At 35.1% G+C, this 23080-nt stretch overlaps 1 protein-coding gene and 1 pseudogene across 1 annotated transcript; one reads left to right on the forward strand and one right to left on the reverse strand.

Moving 5' to 3' along the window:
- Positions 1-875: 875 nt before the first annotated feature.
- On the reverse strand, positions 876-1626 carry LOC127221953 (ER membrane protein complex subunit 5-like). Its single transcript, XM_051183889.1, has one exon. It carries the CDS (start codon positions 1557-1559, stop codon positions 1164-1166), a length of 396 nt encoding a protein of 131 aa, XP_051039846.1. The 5' UTR covers positions 1560-1626; the 3' UTR covers positions 876-1163.
- LOC127221807 (glyceraldehyde-3-phosphate dehydrogenase-like) overlaps positions 1558-23080 on the forward strand; it is a 155695-nt pseudogene continuing 134172 nt past the window's right edge.

Consider the following 23080-nt stretch of genomic DNA (forward strand, 5'->3'; position numbering starts at 1 on the left):
TTGTAGAAAGCAATAAGCTCTACAAAGTAATGTTGAACTTATTAGTTTCCTAGCTGAAAAAGCTATTCCAATTTTCCTAAGAGCTAAGATTACTGTTTCTGAAAAACATTCAATGCTATGTCCTTATGCTCACCTTTAGCACTGTAGTGAAGATGAAAAATGCCAAGCCAGCTCTCAATCAGAAGCTACAAAGCAACTTCTTAAATGACCTTAACTCTCTGAGAGAACTAAAATAGACTAGCTCCAAATATTTAGAACATATTGGCCCAATTTCTTTGCATATGCCTTTAGATTACATGAGACATTTCCTTTATTTTCACTAATTTGCTAATTTAGTATGAAATAAATAAGCCAAAAGACTTTGAATGAACAAAACTGGTTAATGGCAATCAGTTTTCCTCATACTATTCTACATAGGCAAGATAATGAAGTCAGAAATTATCTTTTTGGTCTACTTTCAACTAGTCTTTCATTATATAATCAGTGAAAGTTTAACAACAAAAAACATGAGTAGTTTTACACACAGCAAGATGAAGTTGTTAAATATATATGTTATGACAGAATTTCTCTGACACAAAACTTGCTCACTGCACACAGAATCTCATAGTGATCAAACAAGTCAGCTGATATTAGAAGGTATCTGGGAATGAGGTCTGGAGAAAAAAACATTCATAAATTGGCAAGTATCCATAAAAGCAGAGTCACTTTTTAGGGGACCTAAGAAAAACTGCAAAATCATCATTTTGGTATTCTTAAAGAAGTTGGTCTAATAAGAACTAAAGACCATTTGACTCTTGTGCTGCAAAACGCAGGTGTTAAATGGTTTTTTCAGGATTCCTAAAACCTGTAGTGCAAAAGAAATCTACAAAAATAAATAATCACAAAAATCCCAACATTTTTCTGGGAAATGTGCTCGAAACAGTGACTTTTACAAAACATGGGAATTGTATTAAATGAACAAAAAACCGCTATACGAAACCTCAAAGACTCATTTCACAGATAACTTATACACCATTTGATTTCAACAATGTACAAACAAGGGCCACAGATTATTTTTATTAGCTCTGAAATAGCAATATAAATACTGATGTTGGGGGAAGTTTTACACCCCAAACTCCAATACTCAATTCTGTGTCTGTCCTGTTATTTAATTTGTAAAAAGCTTAATGGTGCAGTGAGTCAAACTTTCTTAACTTCAATGATGTGTTAGAGGACAATGCATCGAGGTTTGATGAATTTGTTGCATCCAAAGGCCGGAATAGCACTCGGCCACGATGATTAAACACATAAAAAGATGGATGATTCCTTAAAGTATCACATGTCTTATTCTTTAATTCTGAAGTGGCATCCATGTCTTTGAACTCCCCTGCGATATGAACTATGCCATAACAGGTAACTGCAAAGGCCAGAAGTGTCTGAAGAACTATATCTATCGGTAGTGATTCATCTTCCTTTTCTGTTAGTCGCATATAAGAACGATGCTGAGCAGCTGAAAAGGCAGCGTGGGCTAGGGCAAAGAGGCCGACGCCGACAAGCCCTTTCCACAGCGATGGCGCCATGATTCGCAAGGAGCGGCAGTTCAACAAAAGGAGGCGAAGGGCGGTTGAGCTATTCGTTCTTTCGCCGGCGGGCCTCATTAAGTTTTTCTTAAATATCTCTATGATTCCACTCATAAAAAATTCTAGAAGAGATTGGACAGTAACAATGATTATGATTATATATTAGGAAGGTTGCACATAGTATTTGAGAAAAATTTATAGGTAAAATTTCCACTAAGTATATCAGTAGATATATGGTTAATAACTGGATTAGAAATTTATAATATTTATATTAAAGAGACCACCATTATGACATACAAAGGAGAAGTAGAGACTTTTGAATTTCCATAATAATCCCAGAAATTTATCTTCTGAAAAAGCATCTAGCCATCTAATTACCTCCAAATATATTATTGGAATATGTGCCAGTTATTAAGGTCAATAATATCGAGGACATCCAAGCTCTTTAAGTCTTTACAGCTGAGAATATCCAGATGAAAATTCATACAGTTAGCATAAAAAGATATAGGAAATAGATACTGGAGAAATAAGCAATTGATGAATATTGTGTAATATTATTCCAGGGAATACATGAATAAATGTTTTTTTTTTTCACTCCAGATAGTGGACCAATGATATACAAGGTAAGAATTCTACCAAAGACCAACTTGGTGGACAGATTGAGTTTTATTAGGGATTCTTATTACTTACAGGAAGAGAAATAACTATAAGACAACTTAATCACCAAAACAATAACATGAAGCATGGGGAAAGAGCTCCCAAAGCTGAACAACCTTCAGACATATCAACAAGGAGCAGAATGTCCCTTCCAGGGAGCTCATGGACTCCAGACTGACAGATATGGAATTTACATAAGATTTAACTAGGCCCACTGAATGATGGTGTCAATTGTGAGATTTGGGCAATCATTGTTGCTCTTGCTGCAGGACTAGTATTTATGCCTAGTGCATATACTGGCCTTTAGGAGCCCCTTCCTTATGGAGGGGTACTCTTTTATCTCAGATACAATGGGAGGGCCTTGGTGTGACAATCTTTGATGATCCTCCATGGGAGACTTCACCTTCTCTGAGGACTGGATGATGAATGGGATGGGGAGATGTTGGGTTGGGGAATAAAAGTGCAAGAGGCAGAGGGGATTTGGATTGGTATATAAAAAAAGATTGTTTTAATTTAAATAAAAATAATTTAAAAGGAAAAATCAGGGGCCTAGAATAGTTGCTAATAGATACTGGCTTCTAGACAAGATAGGCATTTTGGACCCATGAAATCTTAATGTGGTTTCTTGAAGACATACACAATGAGTATACCACTGGACATGTCAGTGTGATGAGTGAGAACTTCACAAAGGCTTACTCCTAGGTACAGGTTTATATGCAATAAATGTCTGCTGAAGCAGAGAGACTTGGTTTTGTCAAGGGACAAGCTTTCTTTTAGGTTTTCAAAGCCAAACTGGTCAGGCCTAATTATATACACCGATTTGCAAAATGAAAGGGTCACACACACACACACACACACACACACACACACACACACAAGCTCAGGTGCAGGAACACATGAGTATATATTATGTTTGTATAATTCATGTGGTACACATACACACAAATTCACACATGAGAATGTGTTATGTATTATATATAGTTACAATTACATACAATACAAATACATATAATTGTCACAAGAATAGACATAGGAGAAGAGATTATTAATTAAAGAAAAGGGTCAGGGAACTTATGAATAGTTGTTGGAGAAGTAAGGGGAGAATGGTGAAATAAAGAGTATTCATTTTTTAAATTCTTCAAAAAATTAAAAGGAAATGTAATTGTATATATAAAATTTTAATTTTCAGGTACTCTTATTTCATATTCAAATACTTCATAATATAAGGGAACTGTCATAAAAATTACATTTAGTATCATATATCAGTTTACAAATAGCAGTATAGTTACAAATAAGAAATAGGAACACAAGAAAATCTTTCTATTAAAGAATGATTAGGTTTTCCTATTATTTTCTAGACAAAAAATGTTTATTTTTAAAAATATCACAAAATATTAAAGCCTTGAAGGAAAATTTAAATGGACTACAGTGAAGAACTGTATTTTACAGGAACAATTACAAGGCAAGCAGGTAGTCTCCTTTTCTTTCCTGCTACAATGAAGTACAAAAATATACTTATTTTCCTGGGGGGGAAGGCACCATAAAACTCATGTCAGATTGTTTTTGTCAGGGGCACCATCAACATTAAGACAGATGTGTGATTCTGAGTAAGCATACATGGAACGCTCTGCTCACATGACTAGAGAATGCTCTACCAAGAAAACTGAGATGAAGTTTTACTTCATTTATTATAGGTAGATTCACTGACACATGATTTCCTCTTCAACTCTTCATCCCTAGGCCATCAAGGACAATAGTCAAGTTTCAGAAGTTTGTAGAAGTCACCAGAAAAATAGCAAATTCCAGATAAAAGGCAAAAGTTGATAGTGGCCATAACATTATCACTCTACCAGAGGCCAAGTTAAGACCCTGTACACCAATGGAGAAATTATTCTATCTAAAACACAAAGCCACACATCACTTTCTGGTAATGTTATATGCTTTGATCTGTGCTTCTGCAGTTAATTCCTCTAAGCACCTGTATTAGTGCTATATGCCTAATCTTCCTCTACTTCAACTTGTAGATTGGATGAATTCAGCTCCTGTTATTTTACTAATGACTCTGTGCTTATGATTGGACCTCTGGACTGTAATAGACTCATGCAGTCTGGTGAACAAGGTACCAAATTTATTTCTCCCTTACTACTTGAATCACTTTATATTTGCTGAGAATATCATAACATTTGTGTTCTTATTAAAGGGCAAATATAGTCTTATGTTTTACAAGATACCAGAACTACTAATCATATGGTTCCATTTTCAAGCTATTCTTTATATCTTTCTGATCATTATAATAATACAACCACTAGTACTGGACATAGTTGGGGCCCCTGTTCTTTTGGTCAGGGTTAGGGTTAGGGTTATTATACACAATGCTTTCTTTGTCCTAGTAGTATTCACTATGTTTATAATTTTCCTTCTTCTGGGATACTTAAGCACAAGTGCCAATTAGATTCATCTACAATATCTCAAATCAAAACTACTCTGCATTTAAAAATAAAAAGAGGAAGATGATGGAACACAGCCCAAGAATTGAGTCCTGTGAGGAGAAGTCCAAGTGCTTGTGAGAAAAATCCAAGTAAACAATCGGCTCTTGTGACATTAGTTTCTTCAAAACTATGAAATTGTCCTTGGCTTATTCTTTTATGCCACTCCAAAGTTTAGTGGATAAAAACAGTTTAACTTTAGATTATTCATTGCAACTGTCTGTTGTTATTTGTCTATATGGCTCTATGGGACAATAACAACATCCCTTCACTGCATGCTGCTGGTCTGCCACATGCAGCATACACTTGTGATTGTAAACTTCACTCATATGACTCCTATTAGCCCTAAGAGCACAAATTGTCTGATGAACTGTATAAAGGTAACTATTGCATGACACTTTAGTCCGCCTCATTTACTTGTTCCATTCTTGGAAATCTTGAGTTGTAAAAAAGACAGGACACCGAATTTTTATCTGGCATGATTTCTTCCTAAAAGAAAAGTCTTCAAACCCATGGAAAATATATATTTATATGCATATTAAAATACCAATAATGTTTAAGTATGATTGGAAAGAATATGACCAATCAGAATACACTGAGATGGGTAACTCATAAAATCTTTTTTTCTCATTCTCCTTGGCCCCTCTCTCAACAAGTCTTTCACATAGATTTAATTTAACACCACTATGAGTAAAGACCTCAGTACATAGTTCAGTAAACAGAGATCTGAGAATTTATTTATGACTGCATCTCAAACAGAAAACTGGAGGAGCATCAGAGTAGCCTTCATACTTTAGAGGCACTTCTCTCTCATTCATTTCAAAGTAGTTTAGAGTATCATTTCTCAACTCTCCAAAGTGTTGTAGTAAAGGTTACACACAAAAATACTGATAATACTGGAATAAAAGCTATCTAAAATATTATGAAACCACACTTGACACTATCAAGAGAATTTTCATATAATAATTTATTCTGTCCATCAAACAAAATACAGAACTCCTCCCAAGAAGAAAATGTATTTCAAGATCATTATGGCATGCAATTCACAAATCCTAGCATTCAGTGAAATGTGCAATAAACATCAAATTTCCATTTACAGTCAAAGACAATGATCACTCATTTAAACAGAAATTTCATATAACATAACATGCTTAGAGTTTAAAGTTAGTAGACAAGGGCATTTTCAGTGTTGTCAGGACAGTAAAAAAACGAATGTGCACCATAATAGTATATAATCTACAAAGATAAATCAAGCGGAAATTAAGGTGTACAAGATTTTAATAGCAAAAAATTAAAAGTTTGTATGATGGGAGAGATTGTAAGTTTAAAAAAACTGTAGGAAAGGAAAGTTCACTACTATAAAGTAGAAACTTCCAAGATAAAGAGTGTAGAGAAAAAAAGTTGAAGAAGCAACTAAGAAGAGTTGTTTCCTTTCTGCCACTGCTTATTGGCCTCTCAATTCTAACAGATACTAAAGCTCATTAATCATAAACCACCTTATGAAAAATGATGTAATGATTGCATATGAGTTGCATATGCCTCCTTAAAGCTTAGCCACTTCTACACAACTTATATAACACCAAATACAATATAAATAACAATAAATACTTGCCTTACCATCTTGCTTATAATTTTATGCTAAAGATTTTAGATGTACTCGGAGTAGATCATCTTTGCGTGAATATATTCAATCTAATATTGACTGGATTTGTACATTCAGAATGTGAGTATATGGGAGTACTGGCAATATTATTCAACTTGGGTGATAATAATGAAACATAAGTTTAGTCAGAATAATAGTGGTAAAATAATCTGTAGGAAAATATTTTAGAAATATCTCAAGTGTTATAATAACATATGTTGTGACTATATTGAGTTTTTAGCATTTCCATGTCAGAATGGTTACCATAAAGAAACAAACAACAGATGCTGGTGAAAATGCTGTAAAGACAAACACTTAAAACTTGCTTGAAAATATAAAGCAGCTATCTTTCATGGAAATTATGGTGGGGGTTCTTCAAAATGAGAAAACTGAAAGTACAATGTAGTATAACTATACTTCTACCCTCAAACAAAATTTATTGTGACACTCTTCAAAATAGCCTGATATGTTGTTTATCAACAGATGAATGAATGAAAGCTATTACATATATATGTGAATATTTTTGTGATATTTTATATTTAAATTTGAAACAATTTTTTCCATATCAATACCAGTTCCTGCATTAAATTGCCATTGTGAGAAACTTTATTTGAATACTAACATAATTTTATATGCGTGCATATATTATACATGTGTGGTCTTATTAAAGTACATGAAAAGATGAAATTGGGTCACTGGGAAAAGTGAAGATAGACAAATTAAATAAAATTAAGAAACTCAAAATTCATGTTTTTTATATTTATATATCCATATGCATAATATAACATACTTTGTATATAATGTATATATATTATACTCTTATGTGTGTGATTGTGTGTGTATTAATAATAAAAGGAAAACTATTCATAAGAGGAAAGGAAGACTCAGTATTGTGAAAAGTGTGACAATTAGAAACTGATTAATTTTAGCAAAAATACATGATGTATGTTTATGTGTAATTTATTTGTGTTGTTATGTATATGAAAATATCAACAGTAAATTCCATCACTTTGTATACTCAGTATTAACCAGTTTAAAATAATGAGTGTTTTTATATTTTGGATATTTTTTAATATTTACATTTGAAACAAGCATGTTTTACACATCAATCCCAGTTCCCATACCCTCCTGTCCTTCCCTGTTCCCCCATCAACCCCATCCCATCCCCTTTCTACTCTCCAGGGAGGATGAGGTATTCACTCAAAACAAACAAACAAACAAATAAGTAGAGACAGAGATAGAAATCATAAATGGCTGTGGTGGTAATACATGCACTTTATGTAAAATGTTGATAGGGTCTGACTAAAGGAAATTAATTTTTACTATACTGACTGATATCTTGGGAATTGTTTACTACATTAAAATATATGTCTCTGTACATGTACATGCCATATAAACTATGGAGGCTGTAAGTTTTCAGTTTTTAAGCCAATGAATAAAAGCATAGCAAATCCATAAAATACAGTAAATTAGCTAAGAAAATATAAGTTGTTACTTCATAAAATGTCATGGGTCATATATATTTTTTGATATAAGAGACATAAACAGGCTATTATTAATGAGAAATTATCAGGATAATCACTTAAACTTTAGATAGTACTAGTCCAGAAAATCTTAATATATAATAGTTTTTATTATGTGTACATTTTTAAAAACCACATAAAAAGGTAGAGAAACCTCGAATTGAGTGTACACTATGTGGAAACACAAGCAGATTGGAAAATAGTATCAACCAACTTACCTAAATAGCTCAAAAAGCAAAATAAATGAGAGGAAAGTGATAAAGGTACTGGTTGCCATCCATTACCAAAGAAACTTCTCTTTGCAACAGATGTAGACCATTACAGAGTTTGCAACTGATAAAAATGTGGTGTTGTATATGTCAGTACAACTATGCCTACACAATAATGCTCACATATTTTAGTCTCAGAGATTATTGCAGAAGAGGGGGCATCAATTTTAAGAGCCAGAGGACTAGGAAGTTGTTGTAAGATTGTGTCTTTCAGAAACTCAGAAATGTCAGAGGATGTAAAGAAAAGAAGTCTCACTAACATGACTGCCCAAGCATGAGCTGAACAAAGATGGCACCAATACACATGGCAATAAGGAAGGAGGAATAACTCACAAAACCTTAACCTCAGACAAGGAACTATAGGCAACTAAGGAATGCTAAGAGCAAAGAAATTGTCTTCCTCTTAGAAGACCACACCTATTGTTTATACAGTGTCAGTCATGAAAAATATGCACACAAGTAAGATTAAGAAGGTTGTTTTTATGTGTGTAGGAACACACACACACACACCCTCACATACACACAGATACACACTACACACACAAACATATACATGTACATGTGTGAATATATCACAACCGTATTATGGCAGACAGACTGAATCTATCTACTTAATAAAAAGACAAGCCTTGATCAAATTTGCTCAATTTTATCTACTTCTTTGATTTCAACAAATCTTATAATAAATGTCACATATATTAATAAAAGGACCTTCTAACCAATGCTATCTCAGTCAGATTATTTTATTTAGTTTAAACATTAGTCAAATTCACATCTCAAGAAAGCATACCAGTGTGTACTGTCATTACTGGAACTATCATTGGTCCTCAAGTGTTCCAAGGTAGTTGGGATACAAAGGCCATGTCACACACTTATAATCAGAGTATATTTTCCTTTCCTTCCAGAAATAAGGGAGCAAAAATAATTCTTGTCCCTCTGATACATAGCATTTTTTGTAACTTGAAGTTCTCAATAACTCAGGCTTTCCAAATTCCCCATGAACAATTTGTAAAGAAATAATTACAAATGTATCTTTATCTATCCTACCAAATGGAAAAGGAAGCTATAAGTAACTCATAACATGGGATACATGAGAAACAAATACAAGTGACAGTAAAACATTAGTCTAATTAGAAGGAAACACTAAGACTCTATTAGTAATACTTTCTTCATTAGGAAATTTTCAGATCACAATTCATGCTTAAAAGTGTTAAACTTATTTTAATACTCTGTGTCCTGTCTGTGGCATAAAACATTAATGCTGGAACTGAGATTCATAATATGTGTCATTTTGTTTGAAGAATGTACAATGTTTGAAGGATGATGACTGTGCCTAGTAAAATTTACAAATGAAATCAGCAGAGCATGGCATACAAATCAGCAATGAAATTCTGTACTCTTTGTAGTACAAATGGTCAATTTTACCTGAAACACTTTTCAAAGTGTAGGCATTTCTTCAAACAACATAAACTTTTTTGAGTTGTTTTATTTTTCCCCTCTGAGAAAAGGAATAGCTGAGATTAATTTATTGTTCAGAAGACAAAGATTTAATTTATAACTCTGGAGTTCACTGGCGATTTTCAGATACAGCAGTCTCAGCTCACTGGCTAGTGAACAAAATCTGTTTTTCCTATTTTTAAGAAACAAACATTATATTACCATCATCTTTAGCCCAGCTTGGGAAGCCTAATGTAGCTTGAAATAAGTTTTGTTATGATGAAGTGGTGATGCTGAGTTGGAATGCCTGATCCTTCTGGTCATGGGTGTTTACAGAGCCTAGAGCCATCATGGGAATAGAAATATGCAATAAAGGCATACATTGTAAGGGATTATAAATACTGCTTCAGTTGCAGACCCAAGATTTTGGTTTAATTTGTTTCCAGGTCAGTTTCTGTTCAGCACTTTCCCTTTCTCTGGTATTCCTAACTTAAGCTTCCTTTGTTTCCATAGTGATATCCTCAGAGAAATATTTCTCCACTTGATATTTGGCTTAGTTTTGTTGATTTATGTCTTAGTCTGCTCCATAACCCTCCACCCTCTTTATTTCTGAACATCACTGAAGGGTATTAAGGAATCTATTTGAAGAATCATTTTGCCATCCAGTCTTCCCCATTTCCAAAAGTGGGTACGTCTTGAGCTACTGAAATGGAACTTTTCTTCTAAAAACACTGAGGTTAATTTATTAAAATTAGGTTATCCCTGTCATTTGCTAAATACATTCTTCAAAAACAAAGACCTACAGTTAAACAATATTTCTAAAGTAATCCAAAAGCAATGAAGTTCCTTATTATGACAACAAAATACGGATATCTTGCTTAATTCTAAAAAAAAAAAACATGTCCATTTTCTTAAACAGGAACATTTATATCAGTTTTCTTCAATAACTAAGGTATTATATAATAGCGAACTAAGATTTATTAACACTCTGTGGCAGAAATTAGCCGTTAGTGGTGCCTAAGTATGTGCCTGGATTAATTTACTTGATTATTATTAATAGTATAATAATGTTTATATTTTCAATACTTGGATGGGAGAAATTAAAAGAGACACATTCAATATAATTCTTACATAGTTACAGTGAAATATATAGGAACAGTGAACTTATAGTTAAAATTCCTATACTAGCTTGGAAATATTCCTAAAAATAGCAATAGTTCAATTCTCTTCTTAGACTTGTAGGTTGAAGTTATATAAAAGAGCTCATAGAATTTTGTACCATACTATGATGGGTATGTAACACAATCATACATACCTGATTCTTAAGAATGCTTGAGCTTGGTTTTGGGAATCTGTTCCCCCTATTGGTTTGCATTGCCCAGCCTTAATACAAAGAGCTTAGTTATCTCTCAATTTGATAGGCCATGCTTTGTTGACACCAATTGGAGGTCTGCCCCTTTCTGAACAGAAATAGAGGAGGACTGTATGGGGAGATCAGATAGAGGCAATAGGAGGAAATGAAGGAAAGAAACTCTTTGGGATATAAAATAAATAAATGAAAAATATTTCATTACAAAGCAACCTCTGATATTGACATCATAGTGAATGCTCACACTTAGAGTTATCCATGCATTTTTTTTAAGTAAAAGAAAGATAAAATGTGGAAACATTAAACTCTTTGTCTATTATGATTTATTTGTGCTTCTGCATCTAAGTACTATAAAATGGGTAATTTAACCACAATGGTATTGTACTGCTTGCAGTTCTGAAGTCTGGAATTCACAGAGAAAGATTTAGGCTGAGATGGTGTCTGATAAGGATGAACTTAGAGCTCCCCTAACATCTATGTTAACCATGTCCCTGATGGTCTAAAAATTTCAGTAAGAGATTCTTGTAATAATGGGACCAGTCACAATCATCAGGATCCAACTGTATGACTAAATCTCATACCCAGAGGGCTACTTGCTAATTCCACTACTCTCATCATTTTAATTTCACCATTAAATTTGAGTGAAGCTGAATTGTTATATTTAAAGTATAAATGGGATTTTCAATATTTTCTTAACATACACCTTTTAAAGTCTATGAAATCTTCAATTTGCTAGGCATATTTTTCTATATTGCTGTGTTTTGTGCTGGCAGACAGCATTTGTGTAGCTGTGGAATGGGGGCTGGACACCAGAAAAAAAAAAAAAAAAGGATAGATTCATAGGGTTGGGCTTTTAATTCACCTTTCATCCTTCAGGGAGCAAAAGAGGTTAAGAGCTAAATTAATCAGTGTAGTTTAGAATTTAATGCCATGAATACATGGCAAGGCCCCATAAACATTTGAGAGAAAAGTGTACAAAGAGCTTGTATACAGTTTTCTGGAATATGGTACACCTTTAAAGGCATGAAATGGAGAAAGCCTGCCTGTTCCCATACATCGCCCTGGACATATTTCCATCTGTTTCTTTTGTATTGTTCATTTCAATATACCAATAAATTTAGATAAAATGATCCCCTGAGTTCCATGACCTACTGTCAACAAAAACCCTTTAGCTCATGGGTGATGTTCACAGCAGAAGCATACTGGTAGCATGTAAGGTCCCAATATACCCATTCTTACTCTAGTTAGTGTACTGAGGATTTGGAAGGGATGAAACTGAATTTGTTTATCCTAGCACAAATTGTGGCTGATTTACTAACTGGAAATATATATATATAATATATATATATTATATATATATATTTCAATACTGTCATAATATAAATATGAGAGTTATGACCAGAAACCATTTTAAATTTTTACTTTTTTCATTTTAAAATAATTCAATTGGTCACATCTGCAATAAAGTGATTATTAAAAACATATGTGATACCAAAGAACGATAGCAATATCCGAAATGACAAACTCAAATACTAAGATACACCACGGTTAGAATTTAAACAACAAGTGTAATACTTTCAGAATAATGGTTTTAACTATGTAAATTGTTGCTCAATGCCAGTCAGTCTAAGTCATGTGTATATTGACTCTGAATTAAAATCTGTGAAATTGTAAATTTCATTCTTTCTCTTAGTTCTATTATAACCATTTTTGAAATCTACTTTTGGCTGTGAGTTTAATTATAATTGACATTTTATTTTGTAACAATCATTCATGAAAACACATCTAAAATTCATAAAACAATTGTATGTGCAAGAACATTTTTAGCATCCTTAAATTAAATTTCCATACTTTAAATATATATATATATATATATATATATATATATATATATATATTTAATTTTCTAAAGGTTAATGTTGTACATTTTTACCTTAAGAGTATATTTACATATATAAAATGATTAACAGCTCACTATTAGCAATTTTCCTTTTTTAAATTCTGGTTTTATCAACAAATTATATGCATTAGCAATTCCAGTTTTGCCAATTATTTCCCCATGAATATGAAAATCCATATAAAATATCAATATACAATTTAATTTAGTTCAGATAATTAGTATAACCATTTCTACATTAACTTAATGAAATTAATTTCTTTGTAGTCTTTCTATTCAAATATTTGGCAAGACTTACTTGCCAATTAAATCAGTATTTCTTCTATTAGGGCTGTTCTTTCTATGTTGCCAGTTTGGACTGTTTGTTTGTAAAACACATAATTGGTGGTCTAGCAAAGACTATTACCACATCCTCTAAGATAGTGTATCTAAATCTGTCACATGCCCTGGGTACAGGGAACTCAGTGGCACATGTATATTAAAATTAGTCTTAGTTTGCCTTCTAGATTCTATTTTCTGATGACTCCTCTGTCAAGTAGGATTTACACAGCTCTTATGTAAGCTAATTTACCCAAACCTACCTGCCTACCTACCCACCTACCTACCTACCTATGTTTTAATTTTTCTCATGACAAGTTACAATTACAATTACATTAAGAAAACATTAGGTGTAAGCTTTCTGAGTAATTCCCAAAAAGTGTTATGTGATTCCCTTTAATTCAGGTTCTTAAATTCAATCTAGATTACTTTTATATATTCATGGTGTGTTTGTGTGCGTGTGTGTGTGTGGTGTGGTGTGTTTGAGCAATCTCATATGTGCACATGTTTTGTGATGGTTCAGAGGGCAACTTTCGATATCATTCCTCAGGCACCTTCCAGATATGACCTAGGGTCACTCACTGAACTAGTACTTAATTTATCTACCCAAAAAGATCTACCTGTGATCATATCCTATCTCCCCATTTCTAGAACTAGAAGTGTACCTCACTTCTTCCCTTTTTTTTTTTTTTTTTTTTTTTTTTTTTTTTGTGGGATTTTGGGAATCAAATGTAGGTCTCATCTTTACCAAGCTAGTAAATCACCACTTTAGCTACATGCCTGTTGAAACTAGGAACTCATTATGCTAGCAGTGCATTGTAGTGAGTTAGTTACTTTGTCTCCTTCTGTGGCACTGACCTCACCCATTGGGGGGTGGAGCCATAGCCAGAAGTCACCAGTGGAAGGAGGTCTGAGGAAGAGCCGGGGAAAGTTCTTGCTGGCAAGACTCGGACAGGAGAGCATCAGGTGGAACTTGCTGGTGTTCATCTGTCTAGGTTGTAAGTTATTTCACCCTGAATAAACATCTATTCTGCCCATTTGTTTATCATGATTCTTATTTAACCGCAATATCTGGTGTCAGAAGTGGGATTAAGATTTTCACAGGACATGGGTTTCATCCAGGCAGCAGACGCCGCTCCCCTCCCCCACCATTCCCAACGGGCAGGGTCCTTTGCCTAACCAGGTGGACTCACCACAGCTTTGGGACATTTGCCTCTTCCTTACATCTCCTTTGCCACCACAGCGGGCCTGAGAAGGCACTCACTGCTTCTCATTTTTGGCCCATTTCCACACTGCACTTTGCCTTCCCGCAGAGCCTCTTGATGCCCAACCTTCTTCTGCTTTAACCACGGTTAGCCCTGCGGTCCTGGCAATTCCACAAGACTCCTTTGTCTAACAAAATTTCGCTTGCCATAGTTTGTTAAGAGCTATTCTACAGGGATAGTGATCAGAAGGATCGTATGATGCTAGACATGATGCTAGGCAGTACACTTCAGGGAAGAACAGGGAACAGAGATGTCCTCTGTGGATGGAAGCTATTTGGTGGTACACCTCCAGGCATAACTACCACAAGCTGAGATCTACAACTAAAAGCATCAAAGTTCCAGGACAGCAGAATTACACCTAAGGTAATGGTAACATCCTTTGCAATTTAAGCTGATATAATATCTGAGATCAATTGTTCCATAACTATGGCAGGTGATTTTACAATGCAGGATTTTAGGAATTATTTTACTTCATATATAGAAGGAATTTTAGCAGGAGAAAATTATGACTGGACTAATATGTACTTTTATTTTGTAATAGCAATGGGTTTCATCATTAACATGATATTCTTAATGAAATGGTTTGAGATTAAAGCAAACAATAAGGAACTTGTACAAACCATAGGAGACTTAGTAACAAGGATTAGAAACATTGAAAATTATAGAATTCAAAGCATAGAAAGCATAGAAAGAAAGGTTCAGAATATTGAAGATGGCATTGGAGAGCTGACAGGTAGAATACAAAACGTGGAACATAAAAATGACCAAGTAGAAAACAGAAGTTGTTTCATGTCTGATACCTAAATAACCAGAACAGAAACAATGCAATGCATTAACACGCTAGCAGAAACAGCTCACTCCTGGTCGGAGGAAGCTACTAATAAGTTTAAAAAACTGGAACATCAGATAGAAAGACTAGATGATAGAATCTCTTCCATGTTTGTGGATAATGGCAAGCTAGCAGATACAACATTGTTTCTGGAAAGCAGTTTACACCATTCAGATAATATCTAAGGATGAGAAGACTAAAAACATGGAATCATTTGTAGTTGGAGAAAGTAAGAAACTGATGCAATGAAGTCTCTAGAAAGTTATTTGATTCAAGAAGTTCAGAAACTCAAAGAAACAATGGTGAATAGATTTCAGGCTTTAGAAGACCTTCAGTCTGATACATCAGAAGAACTACAGGTAACAGGGCATGAAAAAGACTTAAAATTTTCCACACCATTTAGGGTCAGGGGAGTTTTCCCTGTATCTATTAATGAAAAACCAGCAACGAAAAAATACCCAAAAGGTGTCATTGCATATTAGGGGGAACCAATACGTATGAAAGATTTAAAAGGAATAAAGGAAGCAGTAGTCTCTTATGGCATGCACTCACCATATGTGAAGAAATTAGTACAATCATGGGCAAGGAATAACAAGGTAATCCCTAAGGATTGGGATCAATTAATATCAGCTATCCTTGAAAACTCCTCTCAATTAGAATGGTGGGCTTTATGGAGAGTGGAAGCAAAAGCTCTTGAACTTCTAGGCTTAAAGAAAGGTTATAAATCTCCCCAAGATAAAATTCTTGGTGAGGGTCTTTATGCTGACCCAGAAACCCAAGCTGCCTATGATGAACATATCTTGTTTCTATGCAGTACAGCAGCTCTGAATGCTTGGGATAAGTTTCATGAATTAGGAGAGAGGATATAATCCTATACCAAGATAAGGCAAGGACCTAGAGAACGTTTTAGTGTCTTTCTAGAAAGATTATGTGGGGCAGTACAATTAGAGGTAACAGACATAGATGCTAGGCGAATACTCATAGAATATTTAGCTTATGAGAATGTGAATCCTCAATGCAAACAGGTGGTTTGGCCTTTAAATATGCGATCAGCAACCTTGGATGAATGGGTCCTATATACAGGCAACATTGAGTATAATGACAATAAGACTGAAGCATGGGTAGGAGAAGCCATATCTAAAGGTCAGAGAAGACATCAAGATAACAAAGTTCTTTACTATGGTGACTTAGAAGCTTGGGTAGGAGAAGCCATCTCCAAAGGTTTGAAGAGGAATCAACATGTCAGATGTTATAACTGTGGTAAGATAGGACATCTAAAAAGAAATTTTAGGCTAAGCTTCCCTAGAAATAACACTACCAAGAATGAATTAAAAAGAAGGCCTCAACCTCCTGTGTTACGTAGAAGGTGTGGCAAAGGCAGAGACTGGACAAATGAGTGTAGATCGACCAGAGACAAGCAAGGAAACCCTTTACCATGCGGAAACTCCTTGGGTGGGTGGGCTCTCAAAGGCCCTCATTTCACAAGTGGTCTGAACATTCCCAGTCACAGTGGAAGACAATCTCCCACAGGACAATTAGATAATTCTGTGCCTATTATAAAAACTCATACCGCTCTGGATGACAAACTAGTGATAGAAGTTGAATCAAACATGACAGAAGGAAATAAAAAATGTATCCCTGACTTGATTGTAAAAGGTAAGTTAAGTCTTTGTCAGCTAACAGGAAGGGACCCAGCCGAAATTGTAGTACCTTTAACTAATGAAATTTCCTCCTTATTGAAAGATAATTAATATTCGCAGAGAGCTTGCGGTAACTTTTTGGGAACAATTAGCAATAACTATGCCAAAACTGAGAGAATCAAATTAAAAAAGAAACTGATTTGGATCCTTCCAGGCATTGTAAGAAAAACACCTATTTCTGGAGTTCATACATTCTACACTGATGCAAAAAAATTAGGTAAGGCAGGATATAAATCAGGAAAAATTACCAAAGTGGTTCAAAGCCCTTACAATTCTGTACAAAAGGCAGAATTGTATGCCATTCTCATAGTACTTATGGATTTTACACAACCCCTCAATATAGTTACTGTCTCTCAATATGCAGAGAGAGTCGTTTTACACATTGAGACTACAGAATTTATTCCTCACAATACAGAATTAACTTCTTTCTTTATACAGTTACAAGATACTATCAGAAAGAGAACTCATCCTATATATATAACACACAAAGCAATGATGAAATTGATTGTTTATTGATAGAAAGTATGATAGAAGCCTCAAAGTTTCATAAGAAACACCACGTGAACAGCAAAGGGTTAAGAAAGGATTTTTCTATCACTTGGGAACAAGCCAAGGAAATTGTAAGTAAATGACCTACTTGATCATTTTATAACCAAACTCCTTTACCACCAGGTAGTAACCCTAAAGGTATAAATAGGAATGACATGGCAAATGGATGTGTTTCATTTTGCAGAATTTGGGAAACTAAAATATATACATCACACTATAGATACATTTTCAGGCTTTCAATTGGCCACTGCTCTGAGCTCTGATAAGGCTGATTCTGTTATCACACACCTATTAGAGGTAATGACCATTATGGGCATACCTGCACAAACAAAAACTGACAATGCTGCAGCATATGTCTCCAGCAAATTTAAAGAGTTTTTTTGAGTATTATAACATAAAGCACATAACTGGTATACCACACAATCCTACAGGACAAGCAGTGGTTGAGAGATCCAATCATACTTTAAAAGAAATGCTCCATAAACAGACAGGAGGAACCAAGACACCCAAACACAGATTACATAATGATTTATTAACATTAAACTTTCTTAATGCTGATGAAAAAGGAAAATCAGCTTCAGAAATACACTGGACAATAGAAAAAACTTCTGAACTAAATCAGCCAGTGTACTTTAAGGATGTATTGACCTCAGAATGGAAAGCAGGATATGTGTTACCTTGGAGTACGGGTTTTGCATTTGTATCTACAGGAGAAGAAAAACTATGGATGCGATCTAAGTTAATCAAATCCGTGTTGCACAAGAGAAACATCTTAATGAAGAGAAATGACAAGTCATACGACAAATTAGGTCCCATGAAATGTGTGGAGACCTCTCAAAAGTAGGGGAAGTGTTCTGTTCTTGTTCTTACATGAAAACAGAGAAAACCTATCATCAAACAGCCAAAATACAATGAACATGTAGGTACCTACAAAAAAGAAGACAGCTCTTCAGAAACAATCACTTAATGAAGAGGAATCTGATATATGGTAAAAAAAAAAAATTAATTGTAGTAAACTATTTCTATACAGAAATCTATTTCTCTCTACTATCTAGTATTCCTGAAGTCCCAATTCATGTAAACCAGTGCTAGATTTGTAGTTGGTTTGGCTTTCCTTCTCTAAATTCAAGTATGCTGTTAAGATTAAATTCATGGTTTCTGCCATAAATCAAGAAGCCAATTGGTGTAAGGCAGAAGAAAACAAAATCTGGGGACTCATTTCTTATACATAATTTTCTCTCTGAAATCCTAATTTTCTCTCATATGTTTTAATGCTTATTGCTGTCTTTCCCTAATGCATACCTTAAAACTTGAAAATTTTACTTTAATATTGTTGTTTAAGTTTTCCACAAGGAATAATAACGATTCCTAACAGCAGTCTTTGAACTCTCCGGAAAGAAGATGGGGCCCCATGTCATCGTTTTCACTTGACTCAACCTGATGCATCTGGACTACAAACATCACCCTAAAACCGGTTTGAGACTGTTTTGCTTGAGACAACTCATGACTAGCTAGCTGTAATGGTGTACCTTCTTATTACACTCTGGCCAGAGTTTCAAACAGAACTACACTCAAGCGTTTTCTGCCACACAGTGACTAGCTACATATGTCACAGCCAGTTCTGTTGAGAAATTTAGTTGCTAAAATTTTCTTCCTACAGGATCCATTTGAGCAATCATCGTCCCATTTCAGCAGGAAGTAACCTTAAGGTAACAACACCCCCATTCTGTGCCCTTGGAATTTTGGGATAATAGTCATCTTCTTTGGGTTGGTTTTAGTTATTTTGGGTTGGGAATGGAAGGTGATGCTTACACTTGGGTTTATCTTTTAGACAGGAATAGGGTATGGTTGGGAAAGGTATGGTTTAGGTGGGATATAGGTAGATTAGCCTATTTTCTTGTGAATTTGAGTAAGAATGAGATAGTATTTTATAGCTTACATTGTTATATATTCTTATATGTTGTAAGCTATGTAAAATTAAGTTTATATTTTGTTATATTGTGTGAAATCTTTCCACTTATGATGTTTTATGTACATTATTTTTACCATATTTTATGTATGTATACTTTTACTTATGTTCAAGACATTTCAGACATTGATACAATTTATGAACATTTATTCTTGCCATATTCTATGTATGTATACTTTTCTTGTATTCAAGACATTTTGTATATTGATACAATGTGGGATATTTATCATGCTGCCCTTTATAGTTCTACCTCTTGTCTTGATATTTCTACTCTACCTCTATTTTAGGGATTTATATGTATGCATATGTACATAGTTATATTGTTTAGGTATTTGTTCCTGGTTTACTCAGGGAAGTTTCAATCAGTTTTTTAGCTTATTTCCTGAGTATTACAGATTATCTTCACTCATGTTTCCTTTACCTATGAGGTTAGTCAGACATAGATCTTAATCTGCAGTCACTTCATAGACATGCAGAACATGGCATTTAAATGTTTTAATATTCGTACTCCATTGACATGAGACACTGCTGCTCCTGACAACACAGAGCACTTTCCCATAAATATGTTGGACACTGTTGTTGCTCCTACTGGAGTTCATTCTCACCCCAGCTAATGGCCTGTTGGGCAAAGGACTGTCCCCACCTTGACCACTGATTTGGACATGCAGTCCTGTGTGCTTGCAGAAGACAAATACAGAAGACTGCTGGACTTTGCCAAGTCAGGATAAGACAGCCTTTCTACCTCTTTGCTGTTGTTGTGGTCTGTCAAGTACTCTTGGCCTTAGCAAAAACTGGGTATACCAACATTGCTGTGAGAGCTAGGGTGACTGTCCAGGTAGCTAGCTGTTTCTGTCCTTGCTGCACCTTTTAGAAGTTTCCAATCGACGCTTCCTGTCTACCCTAGTATCATTATTTTCCTTCTCAGGTCTTGATGAGGTTGAAGATTAAACTATCACAACTATTATCCTCTCTTCTTAGTTATATATATTAGGTACTAGACTTAGGTTTTCCAGCTTAGGACAACTCTATTGTAAACTCCGTTATTCCTTTACCCTATGACTAGATATGTATGTCATTTTGTTGTCGATTGTCCTTTTCTTAGAGCACACTTGTTATTCACTGTTTTGCATATAGTTTTGTATTAAGCCTAAATCTTTTCTTTACACTAAAAGGGGAATTGTAGTGAGATAGTTACTTTGTCTCCTACTGTGGCACTGATCATGCCCATTGGGGGTGGATCCATGGGTGGAAGTGACCTGTGGAAAGAGGTCTGAGGAAGAGCTAGGGAAAGCTCTTGCTGGCGGACTCAGACAGGAGAGCATCCGGTGGAGCTTGCTGGTGTTCATCTGTCTACGTTGTAAGTTATTTCTCCCTGAATAAACATCTATTTGGCCTATTTGTTTATCCTGATCCTTATTTAACCACAATAGTGCATGACAGAAGGGGTTATATATTTTTCACTATCATGACTTTTAAGAGTCTATATGTGAATAATTAGTACACATATATGCATAATGATTTTGTTTTGTTTTGTTTGAGACAGGGTTTCTCTGGTAGGCTTGGCTGTGTGGAAACTCAAATTGGAGACCAGGCCAAACTTAAAGAAATTCAGAGTTCTATCTACCTCTGCCTTCTATGTGAGTGCTAGGATTCAAGGCATGTGACACAACTTCCTAACATGCATAATTCTTTGATTAGCATTTCTCAGTTCATAAAATCTAGTACTCTGCCAATAGTATATGTTATGTATTTAACAGGGTCAAAAGAGCAGTGAAAACAAGCCAAAAAAAAAAAATCTTTGAGATGGCATAGTAAAGATCAAATTCAAAGATTGGGAAATGACTCAGTGTTTAAGACTACTTGCTTCTCTTGCAAAAGACCTGAGTTCATTTTCATGAAAAACTCGTAGCCTCCTTTGACTCCAGGCCCCCCTGCTCTGAAATCTTCTGTCATCCTCAGACACATGGACACATGAAATATACATGAACATAGGAAAACACTAAGAAAAGGAAAATATAATTTTTAAAATCAAAATATATTTAATGTGGCTAGATATGGCTCTTGAATAAAGAAGAGTTTTCAAAACTCATGTTGAAAGGGTTACAACTACCTGTAAATGTCACTCTAGAAAATCTGACTCCATATTCTGGTTTCTGTACAAACCTTCTCTAACACATAGAAACACACAGAAACACACACACACATTCGCACACACACACACAAACACACAAATAAATATTTTTAATATCTAAGTGAAAATAGGATAATCAAAAAATGAAGTGAACAAATTTAAAGTACTTTCTAACTTGTAGTTGATAATATTTGGATTAATTAAGACAAGTTTCTTTTTCTCTTATTTATTATATAATTTTAACATTTAAATGCGAAACAACCTTGTTTTACATATCTATCCCAGTTCCCTAACCTTCCTATCCTCATCTGTTCCCCTCCAGTAATCCCCATCCCATTCTTTTTTTGGTCCCCAGGGAGGGTGATCCTTACAAGGTAAGTCTTAAACGTCTGCCATATCATTTGGAGCAGGGACAAGGCCCTTCCCCGTGCATCTAGGAGTATTCCTCTATGTGAAATAGGCTTCCAAAGCCCATTCATATACTAGCGATAAATACTGGTCCACTTCCAGAGGCCCTATAGACTTCCCAGTCCTCCCAACTAACAGCACATTCAGGGAATCTGAGTTGATCCTATGATAGTTCCACAGTTATCAGACTAGAGTCCATGAGTTGCTCCTTATTTAGGTCAGCAACTTCTTTGGGGTTCTCCAGCCTTGTCTTGACCTCTTTGCTCATCACTCCTCTCTCTTTGCAATTGGATTCCAAGAGTTTGGATCTGAGTTTAGTTGTGGGTATCTGCTTCTGCTTCCATTGGCGATTAGACAAAGGCTCTAGGATGACATATAAGGAAGGATGAGGCCTTCAATGAAGGACCATCAAAGTCAGTCAAATCATTTGGGATAGGGCCTAGGCCTTCCCCCATGTCTCTATGCTAAGGTAGTGTCTCTCCATGGAGAATGGGCTTCGGAAGTTCATTCCTGCACTAGGGATGCATCCTGATTACATTGTCAGAGGCACAATACACTCCCCAGGCCTCCTAACTAAGACCCATTCTTAGGGTGTCTAGGTTGGTCCTATGCTGGTTTCTCTGCTATGGATTCCATGAGTGCCCCCCTTATTCAGGTAAGTTGTTTCTGTGGTTTCTGTGGCCTGGTCTTGAGCCCATTGCTCATCACTCCACCCTCTGAAATTGTATTCCAGGAGTTCAGCTCAGTGTATAGCTGTGGGTATCTGCTACTGCTTCCATCAGCTAATGGATGTGGGCTCTAGGATGGCATATAAGGAATTTTTTAACCTCATTATCAGGGAAGGGTTTTTTTATTAATTTATTTTTTATTTTTATTTTTTTACATATCAATCCCATTTCCCCATCTCTCCCTCCCTAATTCCCTCTCTCCCATACTCTCATTACCCCGACCACCCTCCCCTCCCATCTCACCCACTCCACATGTAGGGTGATGTCCTTCAGGAGGAGTCATGTAAATCTGTCAAGTTATTTGGAGTATTGACTAGGACTTCTTTCCTGTCTCTAGATTAAGG

Source organism: Phodopus roborovskii, unplaced genomic scaffold, assembly GCF_943737965.1.
Source record: "Phodopus roborovskii unplaced genomic scaffold, PHOROB, whole genome shotgun sequence".
Lineage (NCBI taxonomy): Eukaryota > Metazoa > Chordata > Mammalia > Rodentia > Cricetidae > Phodopus > Phodopus roborovskii.

Bases quoted from the DNA above. Each gene is read 5' to 3' on its own strand.
- LOC127221953 (XM_051183889.1), bottom strand. From the start codon at position 1,559: ATGGCGCCATCGCTGTGGAAAGGGCTTGTCGGCGTCGGCCTCTTTGCC.